Genomic DNA, 23,360 nt, shown 5'->3' with positions numbered 1-23,360 from the left:
TTGCTATTAAAGCTATATCTTTCATACTTAAATCAAGCTGTTGAGATGCACAGAGAGCTGTTATTAGACCTTGTAACTTCAACGCTAAATAAAGCATATAATATGTTAAGCTCCATCGTACTAGCATATCAAGGCTAAGCTGCTTAAACTCAATATTTTGTAAGGATGCCTCCTTACTCGGGGTAGTTACGGCCGTCACGTGGCGCCATCGAGACTCGGGGCCGTTACGGGTCAGTCGCGACTGACAGCCTTAGGCACATAATGTAAGGAAGCCTTAGGCAAACAGGGAGCTAGCTGAGTCGGAGCGGTTTCGGGTATTTTAAGGGAACAGCCATACAGGGTGACACCTTCATCTTTTTTGTATCCTTCGTAGTAGACCTATAGGATAGAATACAGCATCACCTCCGACTCGCACTCCCATATGCACCTACGGAGAGCCGTATTCCCTGTGTCCTTACATTATACAAAAAAAGATCACGCCTGCCGGGGACGGCCGTACTTAAATAATATCCCACAACGGAACGACTCAGGAGAACTGTCGAAACACCACCGACCGCGACTCAGTGACATTTCGAAGTAGAGACCTGACGACTTCAAATAGCCGTGACCCCAGAGAACTCACGGACAACCAGTGGATCAGGGTTTGATCCTGCAGAGCAAGCTGGTAAAGTCGCCGACGCGTTGGCGCCGAATAGGATACGAGATCCTTAAGAACCCCCTCAAGCACAGAGGCAATTGTGAACAAGAGTGTTGATAGCTACGAGCTACCGGAAGTCAAACTCTTTCGTATCGACACCGATACACTCCCGAACCAATATGAGGAAAATGACCTCAAACATCCCCCAAGACAATGATGGTCAACCGTCACGAATGTCAACGAGACAAACCACCGCTGCAGCTACGACCGCTGCACCCACCGATGACATACCGGATCGAATGGCAAACCTCGAGATCCAGATGCAAGAGATCAAGGAAATGATAGCCAACCTAGCGGCAACCCAGACCAGAATACCGTCCACGCCACAGGTGGACACCGTCGAAGTTGAGGAGCGACGAACTTCCCCTATGCGAAACACCCCCGAGACAGTTCAGTTGCCGCCTCTTCGAAACACTCGTTCTCCATCGATTCCGAGGATGTATTCCGAAGACCCTCCGAATCGCTACAAGAAATCCACCATCTCTGAGAAGATTACGCCGCTCAGCGATGGGATAGAACATACCTTTATGCAATGGAGCGCGTCCATTCGGGACCGCCTCGTAGTCAATGAGGATCACTACCCTACCGACGTCTCGAGAAGAGCGTTGATATGAGGGACTACGACTGGCCTGGCAAAGAAATACCTCGAACCCCAATACCTATCCGCGACACATGGGTTTCGGAGTGCCGACGAGATGATGGACCTGTTGGGTTCATATTACCTCACTGGCAACGAAACGGAACAGGCCCGGAACCTCTTCGACGACCTCCAAATGGGAGAGAAAGGACATACCAACGAGACTTTCTCAGAGTTCAAAGCTCGCTTCCAAAGTGCAGCTATTACGGGACAGGTCACAGAGTCGGAATGGTTTCGGTACATGTGGAACAAGTTGACCCCTCAATTCCGTAGCCGCGTAGCGGTTATCAAAAGTCAATGGAAGGGAGACTACCACACTATGGTCCGAGAACTCACCGCCTTCGATCAGGAGCGACGCCGGAACAACGAGCTAAGCTTCCCGTCCAAGAGCGGCGAGTCGAGCTCCCGAGGACCCGCTCGTCTGAGCTCATCTAGGTTCACACCCGCTGAGCCCGGAAGAACCCAACCGCCGAGGCCTACAAGAAGCCCTCTGGTCTCCTTCCAGAGGACTCCTTTTACGCCCACGGCCCCCAAGCCGGACATTACAGGCCGCGTGCGGACCGCCGTGCCGGCTACGTCCGGGAACTGTTTCAAGTGCGGCAAGCCGGGCCATTTCCAAGACAAATGCCCGCTCAACCCCACCGTCAAGGAGATTGACCGCGAAGCCCCTGAGGACGAAGAGCAGTGGGAGGAAGCAGTCGCCCACCAGTCGGATGCGTCCCTGGAGGAAAACGACGAGGCCTAGGGAAAGGCTCCTTCCTAGGTCTACGCAAATGTGATCTGCAAGGACTGGATTTACGAGAGCTCTTGGGAGGCTCCCAATTTCTCGTTGATACAACCCTGAGTATGAACGGACTCGGGGTGCAAACGAAGTCACTCGCAGACACAGGAGCAAATGGCTACCTCGTCATTAATAAGCTTTTCGCGCAACGGTTGTCGAAAGCGCTTCAGAGCCCCATACGGAAACTGCCCTACTCTGTACCCATACGTGGATTTCAGCGAAATATCCAAAGCTACGTATCGGAGTATATTCGGTTACACTTGACAGTCGAAGGACGCCGAATATATAACTGCCCCTTTGTGCTCCTAGATCTCGGAGCGCAAGATGTGATAATTGGGAAGAAGCTTTTTAGCCGCTTCCGAATCCTACTCGACTCTGCAAAGAGCCTGCTAGTATGGCCAAAGGAGTACCCGCCTACTCCTAGCTGGAGCAAAGAGATCACCTTGCCCTACCACTCGCGTGAACTGTCTATACGTCACCCCGCCCATCAATCGGATGCGAACCAGCGGGACGATGCCATCGACCATGACGACAGACGACGTGAGGGCGGACGCTCGATACCAATGAAAGTGATAACGGCCCATCGTGACGCTATTATGATCACCCCACCGAGCCCGGTGCGAGACGAGGGAATGACCCACCCGCACCCCAAAACCCCAAGGACACGAGCCTCGCCCGTGGAAACCTATAAAGACGGACCCTTAGGGCAAGTGGAGGCGAAACCTCCAAGAAACGGACCATCCGCATATGAGAGAAAGAATGATGGGAGGAGCGGAGTCTTCTCTCTTTCCCGACGCCAGACCCTGGTACGCAGCTTCACGCCGGTCCAAATTTGCGAGATTGGCGCAAACGCTTTCCACTATGAGATGATGCGAAGCGACTCCGAGTTCTTTACGACAAGCATCTACGAGATCGACCAGATCATCCGAGAGAGGGAAGCGGCCGAGGACGAGGAAACGCTCCGCCTCATTCGGGACAAGCTTCCGCATATGCACCGCAACTATTCCGATGTCTTCTCGAAGTCGGAATCTGATCAGCTTCCCCCGCATCGCATATACGATCACAAGATACAACTAGAAGCCCCTTTACCAAATGCCTTTTCGCCACTATACCGACAAAGCACCGAAGAGCTTAAGGCGACTAAGCAATACCTATTAGAGAACCTCGAGAAGGGCTTTATAGTCAATAGCAATAGCCCGTTTGCCTCCCCTATACTGTTCGTGAAGAAGGCAGATGGCAAACTGAGATTTTGTATCGACTACCGGAAGTTGAACGGACTTACCCGTAACGACCCCTACCCTATCCCGCGTATCGACGAACTACTAGGACGGGTGTCGAAAGCAAAAATCTTCACGAAGCTAGACATTAGGCAAGCCTTCCATCGTATACGAATGGACCCCGACTCCGAGGAGTACACGACCTTCCGGACTCGGTATGGATCCTACAAATGCAAAGTGCTGCCGTTTGGCCTAACGAACGGCCCCGCAACCTATCAGAGGTATATGAACGACGTTCTTATGCAATACTTGGACGACTTCTGTACTGCCTACCTAGACGACATCCTAATCTACTCCGAGGACCCCGCGGAACACATGGACCACGTACATAAGGTCCTCCAACGGCTTCGAGAAGCAGGACTACAAGCCGACATTAAGAAATGCGAGTTCAACGTAACCCGGACAAAGTATTTAGGCTATATCCTGACTACTACCGGTGTCGAAGCGGATCCCGAGAAGATCGAACCCCTCCGGAATTGGATCCGGCCAACAACTGTCACAGGCGTGAAGTCTTACCTTGGATTCTGCGGCTTCTACCGCCAATTTATCAGAAATTTCGGGAAAATAGCCAAGCCTCTCACCACTATCACCAGCCCCTCAGAACCGTTCCTGTGGACTGACGAATGTGAGAACGCTTTTGAAGAAATGCGCCGACAGCTTTTAGCCGTGCAGGCGCTCCACCACTTCAACCCCGAATTGCCTACGAAGCTGGAAACAGACTCTTCTGATGGAGTCGTAGCCGGTGTCCTTTCTCAGGAACACCCCGACAAGCGATGGTATCCTGTAAGCTTCTACAGTCACGTCCTATCTGGGCATGAGATCAATTGGGAGATCCACGACAAGGAACTGTTCGCCATCGTCAAAGCATTCGCAAAATGGAGGCCAGAATTAGCATCGGTACGCCACCGAATCGACGTCTATACAGATCACCGATCGCTGGAATACTTCATGTCGACGAAGGTTCTCACGGCGAAGCAGGTTCGGTGGATGGAGCTACTCTCCGACTTCAATTTCTCTATTGCGTATACTGCTGGCAAGAACAATCAGAAGGCAGATATACTGAGCCGAAGAGAGCAAGACCTGATTACGCAACAGAAGGTCAAACTCGACAGCCGTGCGAGGGTGCTGTTAGGCCCAGCCCGACTACACTCCCGAATCAGTGCCGAATTAGCACAAACGTACGTGGCCTCGATCAATGCGATGGACGCCCCGAACACCCAGGTCCCCTTTGACCTGATAGAAGCGCTCTGCGCGGATAATAGGAGGTCGTTTACCGACACTCGCGTGAAAGACCCCCTACCTAACGGGTTTATAATGAAGGACCAACTCTTGCTATACAAAGGTCGACTGTGCGTAAACCGGCACACCGAGTTATGTACGAAACTCATACGGGAAGCACACGATCAAGTATCAGTAGCCCACCCTAGTGGCAGGAAAACTTATCAGTTACTCGCCCCGAAGTATCATTGGGTCGGAATGGAAGCGGATTGCCTCCGATATGTGCGCAACTGCGTGACGTGCCGACTTTCTCACACTAGCGTGACGAAGCAGCAAGGCTTCTTACACCCCCTACCGGTACCCGAATACCCCATGCAACACCTAACGATGGACTTTAAGGAATTCCCAAAGGATAAACACGGATTCGACAGCATCCTTGTGTTCATGGACCGACTCGGTAAGGGTTCGGTGTCCATACCGTGTCATAAGACCACCGATGCCCGCCAAATGGCGCAGCTATTCATCGAATGGATATATCGATTCGGACACACCCCAGAGTCGATCATTAGTGATCGCGGACCCCAATTCATATCAGCTTTCTGGCGAGAGTTCTGCCAAATCATAGGGGTCAAGATTAAGCTGTCGACAGCCTATCACAAGCAGACCGACGGGCAGACGGAAATCATGAATAGGTATATCGATCAGAGACTGAGGCCCTTCGTATCACATTACCAGGATAACTGGAGCGAGCTCATTCCCATCATGGATCGGGTGCAAATGACCCTTCCCCATGCCTCGATCGGAATGACCCCCTACCGACTCAAGTACGGAACTGATCCGCGCACCAGTTGGGACTGGGAAACCCCGAAAGCCACGACCCCTAGGGAAGTCATGAACCAGAAGGAAGCCAAAGCAGTAGCAAACCGCATGCACTCCGCATGGATTTACGCAAAGGAGAACATGGCCAAAGCACAAGAGGATATGTCTAAATACGCGAATCGACGCCGACGAGCCATTGACTGGGACGTAGGAGACAAGGTTTACCTATCGACCAAGAATCTGAAAAATCACCGCCCTAGCCGTAAGCTGGGGCAACAATGGGTCGGACCCTATACGGTACTGGAACAAATCGGACACGCCTTCCGACTAGACCTACCGAAGGGTTCCCAAATACACGATGTCTTCTCTCCAGACGTACTCATCAAGGCTCCGAATAACCCGCTGCCCGGTCAAGCAGCGCCTGAGCCAAGCAGCGAAGTCGTAGACGGCCTAGAGGAGTGGGAGGTCGAAAAGATCCTCGCCGTAAGGATCCGGCGAAAACAACTTCAATACCAGGTATCCTGGGTCGGATACGATCCGGACCCGGAATGGTACCCCGCCTCAAACTTTAAGAACTCCCCCTACAAAATCCAGGAGTTCCACGCGGAGTACCCAAACCTGCCAGGACCGCCGCAGGACCTACCCGGCTGGATCACGGAATGGGAGACAGGCAAACCAAGCTACGATCACGAGAGGCACGGCAAAGCAGAGGAAAACAGCGTCGTTGCTACCTACGACACTAAACTAAACACCCTCTAAGCCAGGGCACCCTCAGAGCCGTAGCCCTTGCGGAAGCCACCCTTCCCAAACGTCTCACCGGCGTCGCAACAAGCGGCTACCACCATGAGAGACGAAGGGTCGAAGTGACCCCACGCGAAAGACCACGCCCGAGTTCCCTCCGACACAGGGCCTATCACCCAAGGTCGACGGTCACCCCCTCCTCCTCCACCTCCGCCCCCCTCTTCCTCTTCTTCCCCCCACCACCGCCCACCTTCGCCGCCGCGGCGAGGACGTCGGGGATCCTCTCCACCAACTCCCCCACCGCATCCACCACAGAAGCCACCCCATCAAGGGCAGCGATCTCCTTCTCCTGGTTCACCAGGATCAGGGCCGATTTCTGGCCCACGACGGCCACGGCCTGGCGGACCCGCTACGGTCGTCAGCGCGAGAACCAAAAACACACAAGGGAAACGGAAAACTTACCTCCAGACCGTCCTCGACGGCGGCGCGGAGGGCGCAACTCTCCATATAGGCCGAAAGCTCGGCCGGGGAGCGGAACTTCGGCATATTGGCGGTGGCCAATGTGACCACACGCCCAATCTCCGCCGCAGCGGCCTTGATGGCGGCGGGGACGGGAGGGGTTGCTGCCTCGGTAGCCAGGAGCTTCTGGTACTCCGGGCCAGCAAACCAGGAGATCTATCTCCAGAGGTCAGCGACGGGCAGACAGACAAACCACAAAACCGAAAACCAAACGAGAACCCACCGGAACACACGTTGCGTGTTGGGCCACGCAGCGCTCACACTTGGAGCTTTCCAAGCTCCACACACACGAGACGGCGGGATCTCCGTCCTTCTTGCGCCCTTTGGCGCGCACGCAGTGCATACACTGCTGGCGGAAAGCCACAGTGAGGGCGCCGGGAGGAGGGGGAACCGGCATCTTCAAATTGGAAATCTGCGATTTCCCGTCAGCCCAACCCAAGTTATCACCACCGCGCCAGCGCGGTTCCGTCACCTACCAAATCGTTCGTTGTGTTTTTGTATCTAAAAACAACCTGTTAGCATCCAGCTGTACCATCGGAAGGGCCACTTACCAGTCTCGGGAGGGGGGCTCAGCGTCGTTGTTGTGAAGAAAACAACAAGTTCTGGGCGAAGCTCGAATTCATATTCTGGCTTATAACAAAGCCATCCGAATCGGGTTAGCGCGAAATTTCCCCCTCGACACATACCGCGCGGACCCTATTCGATACCAATACGGACCCTCGCAACACTAATCGCCGCGCACACAACAAAGACGCGACTTTGCGCAAACGGATTCAGACCACTTCCAGTGCCTATACGGCCGCCCACCATCAGCCTTCTGGACAAACAAAGGGCATTCTAGTCTTGGCGCCCGCACCTCACCCACCAACCCAAACAAGGGCTCGTCGCGGCAGCTACTCGGCTTGCGTGCTTTGAGGACAAAGCACCTTCTCAAGGCGGGGGGTAGTGTAAGGATGCCTCCTTACTCGGGGTAGTTACGGCCATCACGTGGCGCCATCGAGACTCGGGGCCGTTACGGGTCAGTCGCGACTGAAAAGTTCTCATATTCTAAGATGTAATGGTGGGTGCACCAGATATGAGAATCTAGCCACCCAAGGAAGGGATGAATTTACTAAGACAACACACTGTCTTAGGAAACAGAGCCAAAGGGTTGTAGCTTAGACTATTCCACAACGCAGCAATCAGGTGTATGATGTGGTGAAGTGGTTTAGACAAGTTGCAACAAATGTTGATGTAATGGTGGGTGCACCAGATATGAGAATCTAGCCACCCAAGGAAGGGATGAATTTACTAAGACAACACACTGTCTTAGGAAACAGAGCCAAAGGGTTGTAGCTTAGACTATTCCACAACGCAGCAATCAGGTGTGTGATGTGGTGAAGTGGTTTAGACAAGTTGCAACAAATGTTGAGTCTGAGAACTCAGGGGTAAGTCAGAGGTTAGCACCTCACTGACTTTTCAAAAACAGAGAATAACAAGATCAATGCTTGGAAGCTTGTAAAAGACGTGGAAGTATGTGATAGTCGATTTACTGTATTGCCTGCTTGCCCTTTCTTAAGGAAAGGGCAATCCTATTTATGCCAAAGGAGTGTAGTTCTCTTATTTTCCATGCCTTTCCATGACTAACCAGGCTTGGTAAATGTATTAGAAATCAAGTGCGACCCACAACTAGCTTGCTAATCATGTAGTGAACGTAAGAGAATCCCATAGAACCATCTCTTGGGTTCCTAGCCTATAGGAAGTGAAAAGGAGGTCCAAGGTCAGAGTACCTATAGACAAATTATGTCATAACTTAACCAATCTTGTGGGTAACTAAGGAGCGATGACGTGTAATGAATCATAGAGGGTTGTAGAAGCTTCTAGAGCTATCGTTCATGTTCCTAGGCCTCTAGTTGGTAGAGATATGCCATGTGGTAGTATTGGCCCACCCCCTTAAGGAGGAGATTTTCTTAATAACTTGTTCAATGAGTGTCCAAATGATATGCCGTGATGTATGTAGCATAAACAGATGTAGTAGAAGAGTTTTCAGCAATCGTTGAGTAGTATTGCTTCTGTTGTTGGTGTGATAAGCCCAGATATGTATGGTGACTTGTAGGTTTGAGGAGGAGATTTCTAAGTTTGCTCTTGAGTTTGATAGCAAACTGAGTGCAACGAATGTCAGTATGACATAAGAGCATGGTAGTGTTTGCAGAAGCGTTATCACGAGTGATAGTAAAAACTACAGGAGTAATACCATAGTCATCTGTAACAGCTATTAACTGCCCTGCAAGATATTCACTAGAATAGATTGGCTCTTATAGCTTAATAACATCTAAGACTGTACATCGTAACTGCCACTTATTAGAGATCCAATGTGCTGTTACTATAGCGTATTTAGAATAGTTGCATGTAGACCAAGTATCAGTTGTTAAAGATATCCGTCCACCTTGTGCAGTTTGCTGCTGTAATTCAAGTTGTAACCTTGCTTTATAAATGCAAAATATCTGTTGCAAGTCTCTTGCAATTGTCGTCTGTCTAATTACAAGTGTTGTTGGATTTAAATGGCTAACAAGCTGCTGGAAGGATAGACTCTTAGATGTATGCAATGGTAGGTTATTAGACACAATAAATAAGAGTAGAAGCTCTCTAAATTTTGACGAATTTAGTGCATGGCTAGGTACTTTGCGAGGCTAGAAGAATGTAGCTGTGTATCTCTGTCTTAAACATGCTTTTTCTTATATTATGTATGTATTGCTAGATGTTGTATCTTTAAATGCTTCTAAAGATTACTTGTTGTCTGCATCTTTGTAGGTTGTGATGGTGTATATGTGCAATGTGGCTACAAGCACTTAAATGATATTCTTAAAGGCACATTATCAAGAATAGTACGAGAGTATAGACCCTTTACAAAGAGGATTGAGTCAGAACCTGGTAACAGTTGGTCTTAAGGCCATATAGGCATGCGTACAAGTAGTAGGGGCAAGAGTGGATCTTAAGAGGCATTCTCATATTCGCACGGTTCCTCTAGGGGCGGTGGTGATAGCGAAGACTCGCTCATCTTGACGATGGTAAGTATCACAGCAATATTCAAGTATTCTATAATTCTGTCTACGTCTCTTGGCTTAGATTTCTTCGAGTCGAGTACGAGTGGTACTCGGGCAATACTGGTATGCCTTGGTAAATAAATAGTATTCAACTGATTCCGTGATATAAAAAAAACAATAACACTGATAATAAATATAAATATAAATACCAACGTTAGCCAAAAATAACTGCCCACTGGTACCTCAGACCATATTTATCTATTAGCCCAATTACAAAATACAAAACCAACTATATCTACCCATCCCCTTCTATTATTTCAGTCAACCACACCCCATGCCATCGTACCTGCGCACGCGCATACAGTCGTCATGTTGGCTGAGACATGTCAAACGCCCCCGCGTCGGATGAGGCGCACGTCACGACACGCGCCGGCGCGGCTAGTGCCCGGGTTTAGCGAGGGAGTTTATCCACGCGCGTACTCACCTACCTTGGCGCGAGTACGTGAGGAGGGGGTTATCAGGAACGGGATATTGTTGACGATGCGAGGAAGTGGGAGTGTATGGGAGTGTCGATTGTCTAAGATGTATTATATTGAGATTATGGAATGTATTGTACTATACTGGGGATATTAAGAATGTGGACGAAGATAGCGATGGAAGGGGGGTGGTATCACGGGGTCGCGATATGGTGCACCCTCTCCCCCCATGACGCGGCTACGTCGCCCAAAAATGACACCTCGCCGACCTCGAAACGTGCGGTTTTAGAACTTAACCCGGGGCCTAGGGGCGTACTTGACAGCTTGCTAACGGCGTGCTAAGAGCGCGGGTGCCATGGTACGGGTTCCTGGGTAAGGTGACGATGGGATGGTGAGAGGTTCCCCGACGCCCCTCGACGCATCGTTTGTATACCACTCTTTCTCTTTTAAGTGTTTTCCTCCTTCCTACCTCTTTCTTCTTCTTTCCTCCTGCTACTCCTCAGCTGCTCGTTGACCTGCTCTTTCACCCCCATCCACCCACCACGGTACCTGGAAGGCATAGAAGCTTTGAAACAACGTCACACGTTGACTACACAATCTTAATATATATATATATATAATTTCTGGAAACGTTTTCAGAGACATAATACTACCACCACCACCACCACCACCGACCTACCATCACGCCACCATGAAATTCTTCCGCACCAACTTCTTCCATCGCTACACCGACGGCTCCAAAGAGCGCACCCTAGCCTCCCTCAAACGCCGCGCCCAAGCAGCGCAGCGACGTCGATATACCGTGCAGTCCGAAAGACCGGCACCGGCGCAGGTCATCACTCCCCCCAGTAACCCCCCAGCCACCCCAGATGAACCATCAGAACAAACCCCGCCTGAGCCCGCCACTGCACCAGCACCAGAAACCCGCCAACCCGGCATCGACGCAGCATCGCAGACACCCCCCCCACCTCGCCCCCCGCCGACGACGAGCCAGACCCCTTCGACGACACCCTCGAGGCCGCCATCGAGATCAGCGCCAGCGAACTCGCCGCCTCCACCGACATCCGCAGCAAAGTCCCCGCCTCCACCGTCCGCGAAATCGAAGTCTCCTCGCTCCTCAAAGAAGCCGACGAGGAGGAGAAAGTCAATCCCAACGCCGGTCCCAAATGCGATATCTGCCAGGAGTTCACCGAGATCGCGCGCATTGGCGGGGGGGAGGACGCTGGGAAGGTCGAGAAGATGGCTTCGCTGCCGTGCGGACATAAGTTTGGGCATAGATGTCTACTAGCGTGGTTGGATCAGGCGCTAGGGCAGACGTGTCCGCTGTGCAGGAGCTTGCCAGTGCACGAGGAGTGCGGACACGCTGTTATTCCTGCGCTGGCGTCTGAGGCGCCGCCGTCGTGGAAGGGGAATGGGGGGGAGTGGGAGGTTCCGCCGAAGTGTATGTCGTGCAGGGTGGAGAGTGATCCGGGGAAGCAGCTGTTGAGGTATCAGTGGCAGATGGAGGAGGCGAGGGGGATGGCGTTGGTTAGTATGAGGCAGGTGCCGAATGAGTGGGCGGAGAGTCGGATTCAGTTGGAGTGGGTGAGGATGAGTGAGAGGACGAGGAATGTGGAGGGGACTTGGGGGGAGGAGTTGGAGAGGTCGTGGTTGCAGTCGCAGAGGGGGAGGAATGAATGGTAGGGGGGTGGTGAGGTGTTTGGCGGTGGTGTTTTTGTGGTGTTGATGGTTGTGTTGGGTTCTGGGCGGGGGGTAATATAGATTGTGGCGTCCTGGAGTTTGGGTGCCTCTGGTTGTGTAGGCGGAATAGACTGGAGTTGTGGCGTTATAGGGGGTAATGGAGTGGTATTTTGATTGATGCCTGGATTGATGCTTGGATAATATGTATCGTCCGTCGAGACGCTCGAGCGAAATCGGAATAAATCTGGCGCTCGATTTTTCTTTCTTTTCCTTCTTTGCAGGATGTTTGAGAGCTGGTGGGTTCTGGCCGTCGCTTCTGCTGTGTTAGATGCACTTAATTAATCAATCGAGTTCCTCTTGCAAGCATTCGTTCTTTTCGGTTTGGTGAATGAATGACTGGTGTCGTATCCATGCCTATTAACAGGAGTTTATCGTACAGACTTCTCGATCGTAGCCCCAGTATTTCCCATCTGTTTGGTGCATCTGGGCAACCCGTGTCGTAGTATGTCTATCGATTTATAGAGCCCGTGCCGGAGCCTGGCTTGTTCCACCCTCATCGGCATATTTGGGTATCTGGAGACTCTGGACGTTGTTTCTCCTCTCGGTGCATTTAGACATCTCGCGTCGTTATTAGTCGCTCAACAGAATTCTTCGCTGCAAATTCGCTCAACCACTACCCGCATATACAATCTCTAACCCTCCCCTCCACCCAAAATTTTATCCAACCTCTCTCCTCCTTCTCACCTCCCCTGGCATCGTCACTTACCTTTGCTTCTCCCGCGACATAAAGCAGCAAAGCAGGAACAAGGGTGGTTTTATGCTTGAGTTATTCGCTAGTGTGCTCACGGGAATATTGCTTAGGCTTGCTATGTACGAATTCAAGGGCCAGTTATACCAAGGAATGTTTCTGCCACCGTTCAGATACTCTCCAGTGCGGCCAACTATATACTAGTTCCAGAGATGTGTGTTCTCTGCTGCCATGCCATAAGTAATCTTATTTTGTGATCTGAGAGAATATTCTTGAACCTTCTTGCTGACTTTATCATAGGCTTTGCACCTGCTGCTCCCAGTGTCAGTGTATTCACAATCGAAAGTAAGCCATAAGGTGATCATCTCTTTCAGTAAGTTGTGACAAATGAACATCTTTTCAGTCATATGTACTAATGAAGTCCTGCTTAGATGTAACGGGGTGCCAGAGTGCGACCGTTACAGTATATATAGTGTGTTACGCGTATTCCGGGCAAGCTGGAATATTGTACAGTCAAATGCCGCTAAGACAATGTATTCGGTGCCAACAAATCATATCGTACTATAGGATATATCGCTATACTGAATTTTGCATAATCCACCCATCTAGCCATGACTGTATCCTGCTATCCTGATCTAAAGCATCAAGAATAGACTCTAGACGCTCCAACCCTCGTAAATGCTCTGCCTTGAGAGCATCTTGACCTAGAGCAAACCCAATCAGAACTTGTAGAGCTTGACGAGCACTCTGTATAGTAAATACAGGGTGCTCTAGCTGCTCCTCATCTTTGTCATCATCTTGGGTACTCCCTTGGCCTAGATGCTCCTCTAAGACCTCATTTAAAACCTCTTCTGGTCCCAATTCCTCCATCCCATCTTGTATATCCTTTTCTTCCTCCGGGTTTAGAAAGTTTGATATTGCCATGACATCTTGTATGTTCCCAGCTCTAATTACCTTGTCATAAAGCTCTCCGATTCCAAGAGGGGTAATAGTTGTAGGAAGAGAGATTGGCATTGAAATAAGTGTTAATTTTAGAAAGCAGTTGTAGATTGTTGTGTTTGTAACCAAGTTGTTCCAGCTTCGTACAATCCATCGAATAGCTAAGTGTAGATTCATTGTATCCATAGGATTTTGATTGTTGTCAAAGGCTTCAAGCATATATGAAAGCCATTGTCGTCGATAATAAGCTTTGAAAGATTGAATGATACCTTGATCAAGAGGCTGATATCGACTGGTACTGTTAGCTGGTAGCTACAAATATGAATATTTGAAGGAGGGGTAAAGCTCAAGAGCAGCAGCATGTGCTGTAAAGTTATCCATTGTAAAGAGAACTTCCCGAGTGCCAATATGTCGATAGAACGCCTCAAGCCATTTGCCCATAATAGTTGTATTCATCCAAGCCTTCTTATTCCATCTCCATATACCACCCATTGTTGAAACACTAACATTTCGTAAAGCTCGCAGTGTTTTTGCCTTTCCAATGATCCAGACTGGAAGTCTATCTGTTCCAGAAGCGTTGACACCAAATACAAGACTGATCCGAGTCTTATCCTTCTTTAATCCAGCCTGAGATTGAGCAGCAAGTCCTCGAGATGGCATCATCTTCCAAAAGAGTCCTGATTCATCCATATTATAGATATGATTCTCCGAGTATTTCCCTGCAATTGTTCGTAATGCCTTCATTTCATCTTCTGCAGACTCTGGAACTGAGCCTGCTTCTCCATGTTGAATTTATACTTTGATATTATGTCGTTCTTTAAATCGTTGAAGCCAGCCTACACTGAAGTCTGGGCAGACTGTGCTGTCGTTATGTGGAAGGCGTTCCCAGATTTGTCGCACCTTTTGTTGAAGTAGATCACCAGTTGTAAACCCTCCATTCGACTCAATTCGAAGTTGCCAAGTAAGAAGAAGCTTTTCAACTTCAGGCCAGTTTCCAGTTCGTAATCGTGCTCTGTTGGTATTAGGATCTTCGTCAAGGCTGTCAAAGTGATGGCTGAGAGACTCAGAGACTGTCGACTGGCTAAGTTTGTGGTTATATTGCTGGGGGAACCATTTGATACACTGCTTTTGAGTTGGCTTTTGATGTTGTTTCTGAGCCCAGGCACGAAGGGCACGGCATTGTTCAAGTAGAATAGGCTACTTTCGAGGCATTCTGAAGGTCAAGAAACACACATTGGTTGATGGATAATACGATAATTGGAGGCAGAATGACGATTATCTTGAATATCGGACAATATATGGTGTTTTGATTCGGTGCGAGAAAATATATCGCACAATTGAATATATCTGCTAAGCGAACATCGTCTTAGCGGCATTTGACTGTAGTTAAGAAATTAGTTCCTTACCTAGCTGACAAGGGCAACCTTAGTAACAGAAGGTAACCCCCTCCTTAATGTAATGGTGGGTGCACCAGATGTGAGAATCTAGCCACCCAAGGAAGGGATGATTTTACTAAGACAACACACTGTCTTAGGAAAAAGAGCCAAAGGGTCATAGCTTAGACTATTCCACAATGCAGCAATTAGGTGTATGATGTAGTGGAGTGGTTTAGACAAGTTGTAACAAATGTTGAGTCTGAGAACTCAGGGATAAGTCAGAGGTTAGCACCTCACTGACTTTTCAGAAACAAGGAGTAACAAGATCAATGCTTGGAAGCTTGGAAAAGACGTGGAAGTATGTGATAGTCGATTTACTGTATTGTCTGCTTGCCCTTTCTTAAGGAAAGGGCAATCCTATTTATGCCAAAGGAGTGTAGTTCTCTCATTTCCCAAGACTTTCCATGACTAACCAGGCTTGGTAACTGTAGTCGATGTAAGAGAATCCCATAGAACCATCTCCTAGGTTCGTAGCCCATAGGAAGTAAAAGGAGGTCCAAGGTCAGAGTACCCCTATAGACAAATTATGTCATAACTTAACCAATCTTGTGGGTAACTAAGGAGCGATGACGTGTAATGAATCATAGATGGTTGTAGAAGCTTTTGGAGCTATCGTTCATGTTCGTAGGTCTCTAGTTGATAGAGATATGTCATGTGTAGTATTAGCCCAGTAACTAAGGAGTGATGTCATGTAATGAATCATAGAGGGTTGTAGAGATATGCTATGTGGTCATATCGGCCCAGTAACTAAGGAGCAATGACGTGTAATGAATCATAGAGGGTTGTAGCAATTGTTGAGTAGTATTGCTCTTGTTGCTGGTGTGACAAGCGAAAATATGTATAGTGACTTGTAGGTTTGAGGAGGAGATTTCTAAGTTTGCTCTTGAGTTTGATAGCAAACTGAGTGCAACGAATGTCAGTATGACACTTAACAACATAGTATGCCATTATAGTGTTAATGGTAGCAATCCTACGTTCACACTCTCTTTCTAGCGACGTCTTAGTGTAACGCTAACTTCTAAACTGTAAGGATGCCTCCTTACTCGGGTTAGTTACGGTCGTCACGTGGCGCCCTCGAGACTCGGGGCCGTTACGGTTCAATCGCAACTGCGAGCCTGAGGCACATAGCGTAGGGAAACCTTAAGGCAAACAGGGAGTTAGCAGAGTCGGAGGGGTTTCGGGTATTTAAGGGAACAGGAACAGAGGGTTATACCTTCATCTTTTTTGTATCCTTCGTAGTAGACCTCTAGGATAGAATACAGCATCACCTCCGACCCGCACTCCCACATGCACCTACAGAGAGCCGTATTCCCTGTGCCCTTACATAAACGATAGAAGACACAGAGGTTTCTTGCGTAAGGTTGACTTAACAGAGGAGGCATGGGATTAAACACAAAGGCTTTTCCAAGTAACACATTATAGTATTGTAAAGGATACTATATTGAGTCGAGCACGAAGCTCCTATCTAAGGAAATACTATCTACTTATATAGTGGCGTCATGCTAAAGGGATATCTGTAGAAAACATAGATAACATAATATCTATGATATCTAATGTTATCCATCACCTGATATCCTATGGATCCCTGTGGATAACATGGATAACATAATATCCATAATATCCATAATATATAATGTTATCCATCACGTGAGGTTGTAGCCGTAAGCGCTAGCCATAGCACTAGCACTTAGCCATAACAGAGAAGAAGAAGAAAGGAAGGAAGTAAGTAAGGCTATCCCTCATTATATACAGCTGTACGCTTAGCAGTTCCCTATAACCTTAGTGGCTACTATAGGTACTTGTTGCACTAATCGCTAGCAGCTGTAAGCAGCCATAAGCAGCCATAAGCAGTGATTGTAACAACTAGTTGAAGTTTGACTTAATAGTTACAGAGTAGGTGAATATCAACAGTTTGGTTGCAAGCAGGTCATCTTAACCGTAGGTGGATTACTATTAAGTATCAATTGTGAATATAATAGCTTTGTGAATAGTATTGACGTTGTTAGTAGCAGCATTTATTCTAGAGGCTAGAGCCGGAGCGGTGTAGGATCAATATCCTGTCGAATAGGGGTAGTGTTACGACGGAACAAGAAGGCTGGCCAACTACAGGACAGGAAGGAGGGAGGTCGCATGAGACCGGACCTGGTACCTGGAGGGGCAGCGGGGAATAGTAGTTCTGAAAGTATCACGTGACGGACTCGCAGGATGATGAGAAGAATCCTAAGAGTCCAGGACTCTGAGGACTCGAGTGAGTTCCCAGGAGTCCACTAAGCATGACGCCACTATATAAGTAGATAGTATTTCCTTAGATAGGAGCTTCGTGCTCAACTCAATACAGTATTTGTTATATACTAGTAACGTGTTACTTGAAGCCTTTGTGTCTGATCCCCTGCCTCCTCTGATAAGTAAACCTTTACGCAAGAGAACCTCTGTGTCTTCTATCGTTTAGAAGTCAGCGTTACAGGTAGGTAGCATTAGTCACTGTATATTGCGGGAATTGCTGATGAAATCCATGTCAACCGATGCCGCGTTTTCGAACCATCACACCTCAACACTCAACCCGCCCAATATGTGCAACATGAACAGATTCTGAACTTTCCTCTCAGACAAGATTGGGTCCCACGCTTTATAAAACGACATCCACATCTACAAATCCAACTAGGCAGATGGGTCGAAGCACAAAGAATGAGTGGGGTTACCAAAGATGTTTAACGGGGTGGTTTGACACGTACAAGGACCTTGTGGCGCGTCTAGGAATACAAGAACACAACGTGTATAACATGGACGAGACTGGATTTTCGATTGGTGGGCCAATACTACCACATGGCATATCTCTACCAACTAGATGCCTAGGAACATGAACGATAGCCCCAAAAGCTTCTACAACCCTCTATGGTTCATTACACATCATCGCTCCTTAGTTACCCACAAGATTGATTAAGTTATGAATTTGTCTATAGGGGTACTCTGACCTTGGACCTCCTTTCACTTCCTATAGGCTAGGAACCTAGGAGATGGTTCTATGGGATTCTCTTACGTCGACTACAGTTACCAAGCCTGGTTAGTCATGGAAAGTCTTGGAAAATGAGAGAACTACACTCCTTTGGCATAAATAGGATTGCCCTTTCCTTAAGAAAGGGCAAGCAGACAATACAGTAAATCGACTATCACATACTTCCACGTCTTTTCCAAGCTTCCAAGCATTGATCTTGTTACTCCTTGTTTCTGAAAAGTCAGTGAGGTGCTAACCTCTGACTTATCCCTGAGTTCTCAGACTCAACATTTGTTACAACTTGTCTAAACCACTCCACTACATCATACACCTAATTGCTGCATTGTGGAATAGTCTAAGCTATGACCCTTTGGCTCTTTTTCCTAAGACAGTGTGTTGTCTTAGTAAAATCATCCCTTCCTTGGGTGGCTAGATTCTCACATCTGGTGCACCCACCATTACAGCGGTGCTATACGAGGCACTATTGCACTCAAAAAATCCCTCGATCTAGCTAGCCATTGCTCTATAGCATACAGGGCTGTCGAACTATGCTTCGCAATTTGCGACTACACCTAAAACTCACATATTCTAGCAACGCCGCGAAGACACAGGTCTAAAAATGAGCAATGGAAAGATAAAGTCAATTGTAAAAGAGAATAGACTTGCACATTAGCGAGCAAAAAAGTGACTAGAACTCACGAAGATACATGCGGCAAATCGGCTTCTATGGTGTATGTCCACATTAGGATGTAGAAAGATGGCAGAAATATATGTGGAGTGATGATGTAACGCTGACTTCTAAACGATAGAAGACACAGAGGTTCTCTTGCGTAAAGGTTTACTTATCAGAGGAGGCAGGGGATCAGACACAAAGGCTTCAAGTAACACGTTACTAGTATATAACAAATACTGTATTGAGTTGAGCACGAAGCTCCTATCTAAGGAAATACTATCTACTTATATAGTGGCGTCGTGCCTAGTGGACTCTTGGGAACTCACTCGAGTCCTCGGAGTCCTGGACTCTTAGGACTCTTCTCATCATCCTGCGAGTCCATCACGTGCCTAGTGGACTCCTGGGAACTCACTCGAGTCCTCGGAGTCCTGGACTCTTAGGACTCTTCTCATCATCCTGCGAGTCCGTCACGTGATACTTTCAGAACTACTATTCCCCGCTGCCCCTCCAGGTACCAGGGCCGGTCTCATGCGACCTCCCTCCTTCCTGTCCTGTAGTTGGCCAGCCTTCTTGTTCCGTCGTAACAGATGAGTGCTCTATTAAGCGAGGGAACGGGAAAAAGTAAGTGTAGTGTTTTGGCTTACTACAAGACAAGTGGAAGCCAGAACTCGTTAAAACTTATAGATCTAGTAAAGATATTAGAATCATGGTATAGGCTGCATTTTGGGGTGATAAAAAGCAGTGTCCTCTATATATTATAGACTGAGACTTTGTGTCTATGAAGCATAGATACTCTATAAACTCATATCTTGAAGTTCTTAATGCACATTGACGGGTTTACTACGAGGAAGGACTTATTTTCATGCAAGATAATGCAAGAATCCATACTGTAGGAAAAGTTGTTAAATGGTTTGAGAATTACGACATTTTAACAACTGATTAGCCGCCATACTCACCTGATCTCAACCCGATTGAACATGCATAGAAATCATTAAAAGAGCTTATGGCAGAGAATTACCTGCATCTTATGACAAGCTGTATGAATACAGATGAGATATGTACGGAACTTGAGGAGGCACTTAAAGTGTGTTGGGATGAATTGCCCGACTCTCTTTTTGAGTCGCTCGTTAGGTCAATGCCAGACCGGATCAAGGCATGCATCGAGGCAAAGGGATGGCACACGAAGTATTAGGAGTAGATATTTATTTTCTAGAGAGTACAATTGATTTATATATACCTATTACTACTATATACTTATTTGTAAGGTTAATTAATATAATTTGTTGTTATAGGATTTAATTGTTCGTGTTCTTAATTTTTCTGGTTCCGTCTAAATTCACGATCGGCTAATACTTATTGTCTAGTACTGTATCCCTATTCCCCATCAACTTCAATGCCTCCTCTACCCTCCCAGCCTCTACCTCCTGGAGGATGTGTTTAGCCGCTAGGCACTTCCTCCTTCGTCGCTTCCTCTCGTGGTCATCGGTCATCTCCTCTGGCTTCTTTCTCTTTCTCTTCTTGGGTGCGCTGCTGCGCTGCCCAGTAGCTCCGATTGTGCTCCCGAGGTTCCTGCATAATCGGGCGGGAGGCTTGGGCCGATTCGGCCTCCCCTTCTAAGCCAGATCAGTCCAAGCCTCCCCCTCCGCGAGCGTCGCCCTGACAAGTTTCTTGGACGTCTTTATCCCGGCCGAAGGTCTTGTGTGATGCGCACAAGGACGCCATCCAACCGCGCTGCCCATGTAGGGTCATCTGGGAATTGTTCCCATTTCCTGTTTAACCGATATCCCGCCCGCATCCCCCCCAGCCCTCTTGCCATCCTTGCCGCGCTCATCTCATCCCTCGACCCATGCCGTGTCGGCAACCATCATGATGCTGGCCTTCATCCATAATTGGATGGTTCTGTCGTGCACCGTCCTCCCCCTCGTGATTCCGTCCCAGTCCACGCATTCTGCCACGGGTGCAACCACCCACTTCAGATAGGCTCCTCGTCGACGAGCTTTCCCCAGATCTCCATCCTCTGTTCCACGGTGCTTTTGTCTGCACGTTTCGGATATGCTGGACTTTGCCCAATGTTGGGCCATGATACCATCCACGAGTGCGAGCTTTAACATCCTCTCGTGGAGGTGCTTCTGCTCGTTCTTGAGAGTTGCTGCCCATTCAGCTTGGCTGAATGGGAAGCGTAGGATCGTAGTAGACGCCATGTGACTTTTGATGTCGTCTTGTAGGCATGCATGCCGAGTAATATAGATCACCTTTAAGAGCTTTTGGGCACATTTGACGGGTAGTTGACGAGACGTAAGTGAGTTGTTGATATCTAGGACAGCAAACTTTCGCCGCAGGAAGTCCCATATCTGGGGATCTTTCAGTATTGCCTGAACATCTTGTAAGTGTACATTCTATGAACATCGATCTCCTCCTCTTCCTCTTCCTCTTTTGGTAGCGGGCCTGGGAGTTCGGGCCCAGCGGGTTGTATATCCTCCTTAGTATCCTCCTAGTCGTCGAGTGCTGCATCCTTGTTTCCATCCTGCTCACGATCCTCCTTTTCAAATTCGATTTCCAGTTCAACAGCCTCCAACTCTCCGTTCAAACGGATAGCTTCTGTCTTTAAATTCGCGTTCTCGGGGGCGATTTCTAACGCCCACCGACTCGCGCCGAGTCGGATCGTGAGGAGTTGGCGAGTCCGGTGTAGTCGCAGCATCGTAAAGGCCATGATGAATGCAGTAACGGCGATAAGGTGATCAGTGACAAAGAATGAAACAGCGTTACTAGATTTAAAACTCAAGAGTTGTAATCTTGTCATATCTAGAGTCGGATTTGACTCTGAAGTGAATTTGATACTCTTAGCGAACTGTTTCTCAGCGACACATATAAACAAGCTACCTCCTACAACAATATTTTCCTTTTTACAAACATTCCTTCTCAAGAGTTCTGTTGAACTTTCGTCTTCAGACTCCAATCTTTCTTACCAACGCATTGTGACGCATTACAACTTTGCAGACGCATTACAACTTTACAGACGCATTACAACTTTACAGACGCATTGCAACTTCACAGTCATCATGACTGAGTCATGAACAACCACCTCGTCCCTATTTATGGTGATGCCGGCGATTTTGACAATACACGTCAGATCTTGGTAAACACAAGGGGGGATCAATGGCAGGTGCCCATTATGGTATCGACTGCTTCCATGGGTCTCGTAAGTCGTTGATATGCAAATACATGAAGATATACTCATCAGCTCAGAATACCCCCAAACCACCGCCATACCATCCCATGAAGCTACATCTGGATAGTAACACTACGGAGCCTACCATTGGTAGCCCTTTACTGAAGATTGAGCCAAATGACAATATCTCCATTTCCCACCATTCACTTCAGCTAGCCCGCGCTGCTGAATTTCTGTTTCATGAAGTCCCAGAGCATGAAATGGTCGATGCTTGCCCAAAGATACCAATAAGTAAGTACTCTAACCTCAACTTTAACTCATACATACTTATATCAATATAGATACCACGGAGATCTAACGATAAAGTTGTCTATAATATGGCCATTCGTGCACATGTCAAATGAAGTGCTGATGGAGTTATTAAACGGGCGGTCGAAATTACAAAGACCCTGACCCTTCTTCATATCAACTCACAATCCTTCAGAACTGGTATGACGAAAGGATACCATGCTGGTGTACGATACCTGAAGAGTTTGATTACCACTGACATGATCTACTACATCTTGAGCGACCAGTGACATTGCGTCCACTTCACTTTCATCTTCAACGAGGCGTAGCGCCAGAACCCGACTGAAAAGGCTCTCCGTCTTGGCATGAGGAAACTTGTTTACTATAGTTTGGCACTTTTGTTGCATGACATCTATCGATACTTAGTCCAAGCAAAGGCTGGCGCGCAGAGTCCTGGAGATGCCCATGGACCTGATGTAATTCGAGAGAACTACAAAGTATATATGAATTGTGGCCCTACCAAAGATGTCGTCGAGATCTTCGACGACCTCCCTCCGGCACCCGATTTTGCAACTAAGAAGAACACCCGGAAGCTGAAGAGCTTTGCAACGGTTGATGCCAACGAAATTTGGTTGGACGAAGATAAAGATGGTGGTGGTGGAGGAGGAGGAGGAGGAGGAGGAGGAGGAGGAGGAGGAGGAGGTGGAGGAGGAGGTGAAGGTGAAGGAGGAGATGACGACTTTTTCAGCGCCAATGGAGACGGCGCATACTAGGAAGTTGACGAGAGGATGAACATTTCTGAAATGGGATGTTTAATGCGGGCTGGTTTGCTGTGTACATACGCTTCATCTACAGCAAAGTTGTCCACATTTACTACTGAAACTGTTTTGAGAGTGATTTGGATAGTAAAAGTGGACAAGTCCAAGTAGGACAGGCCGCCTTCCTAACAAGAAATAATACTTTGCCTGGTGTAAAATAGGTGGAGAGAGGTCCACATCGTGGGGGGCTCATAACAGCCAGCCATCTTGCGGTCGTAATCATGCGTTGTAGTGTGGATAGAGTGTTGGGGAATAACAGAGAATACGGGAATCCACACCAAAAAGTGTGGTATCCTTCGATATCCTACGGCCTCCCAAAGTGCAGACGGTGCCGACTGGTATCACCACGGCAAAACAGTAGAATAGAGTATGTAGGTCAATTGAATTAATTAACTATCTAATGGGCTACGTGACTATATAGAGGACTCC

General features: G+C 48.1%; 4 protein-coding genes across 4 annotated transcripts; 2 read left to right on the top strand and 2 right to left on the bottom strand.

Annotated features, from left to right (window-relative positions):
• The first annotated feature begins 10,221 nt into the window (after positions 1-10,221).
• On the top strand, positions 10,222-12,252 carry VC83_00409 (uncharacterized protein). Its single transcript, XM_024464103.1, has one exon. It carries the CDS (start codon positions 10,880-10,882, stop codon positions 11,474-11,476), a length of 597 nt encoding a protein of 198 aa, XP_024328728.1. The 5' UTR covers positions 10,222-10,879; the 3' UTR covers positions 11,477-12,252.
• Positions 12,253-13,192: 940 nt separating this feature from the next.
• Positions 13,193-13,540, bottom strand: VC83_00408 (uncharacterized protein; the record flags this gene model as incomplete). Its single annotated transcript, XM_024464102.1, has 1 exon — positions 13,193-13,540. One exon carries the CDS (start codon positions 13,538-13,540, stop codon positions 13,193-13,195), a length of 348 nt encoding a protein of 115 aa, XP_024328729.1.
• A 6,462-nt stretch (positions 13,541-20,002) lies between these two features.
• VC83_00407 (uncharacterized protein) lies at positions 20,003-21,366 on the bottom strand (the record flags this gene model as incomplete). Its single annotated transcript, XM_024464101.1, has 4 exons — positions 20,003-20,269; positions 20,501-21,007; positions 21,061-21,101; positions 21,189-21,366. 4 exons carry the CDS (start codon positions 21,364-21,366, stop codon positions 20,003-20,005), a joined length of 993 nt encoding a protein of 330 aa, XP_024328722.1.
• A 360-nt stretch (positions 21,367-21,726) lies between these two features.
• Positions 21,727-22,905, top strand: VC83_00406 (uncharacterized protein; the record flags this gene model as incomplete). The annotated part of the gene is made up of 4 exons (XM_024464100.1): positions 21,727-21,855; positions 21,903-22,116; positions 22,540-22,724; positions 22,762-22,905. The coding sequence occupies 4 exons, from the start codon at positions 21,727-21,729 to the stop codon at positions 22,903-22,905; spliced, it is 672 nt and encodes a 223-aa protein (XP_024328723.1).
• Positions 22,906-23,360: the final 455 nt, after the last annotated feature.

The sequence above is a fragment of the Pseudogymnoascus destructans genome (genome assembly GCF_001641265.1).
Source record: "Pseudogymnoascus destructans isolate 20631-21 unplaced genomic scaffold scaffold_1, whole genome shotgun sequence".
Taxonomy (NCBI): domain Eukaryota; kingdom Fungi; phylum Ascomycota; class Leotiomycetes; order Thelebolales; family Thelebolaceae; genus Pseudogymnoascus; species Pseudogymnoascus destructans.
The sequence above is the reverse complement of the archived record's forward strand: the minus strand, read 5'-3'. Positions and strand labels throughout refer to the sequence as shown.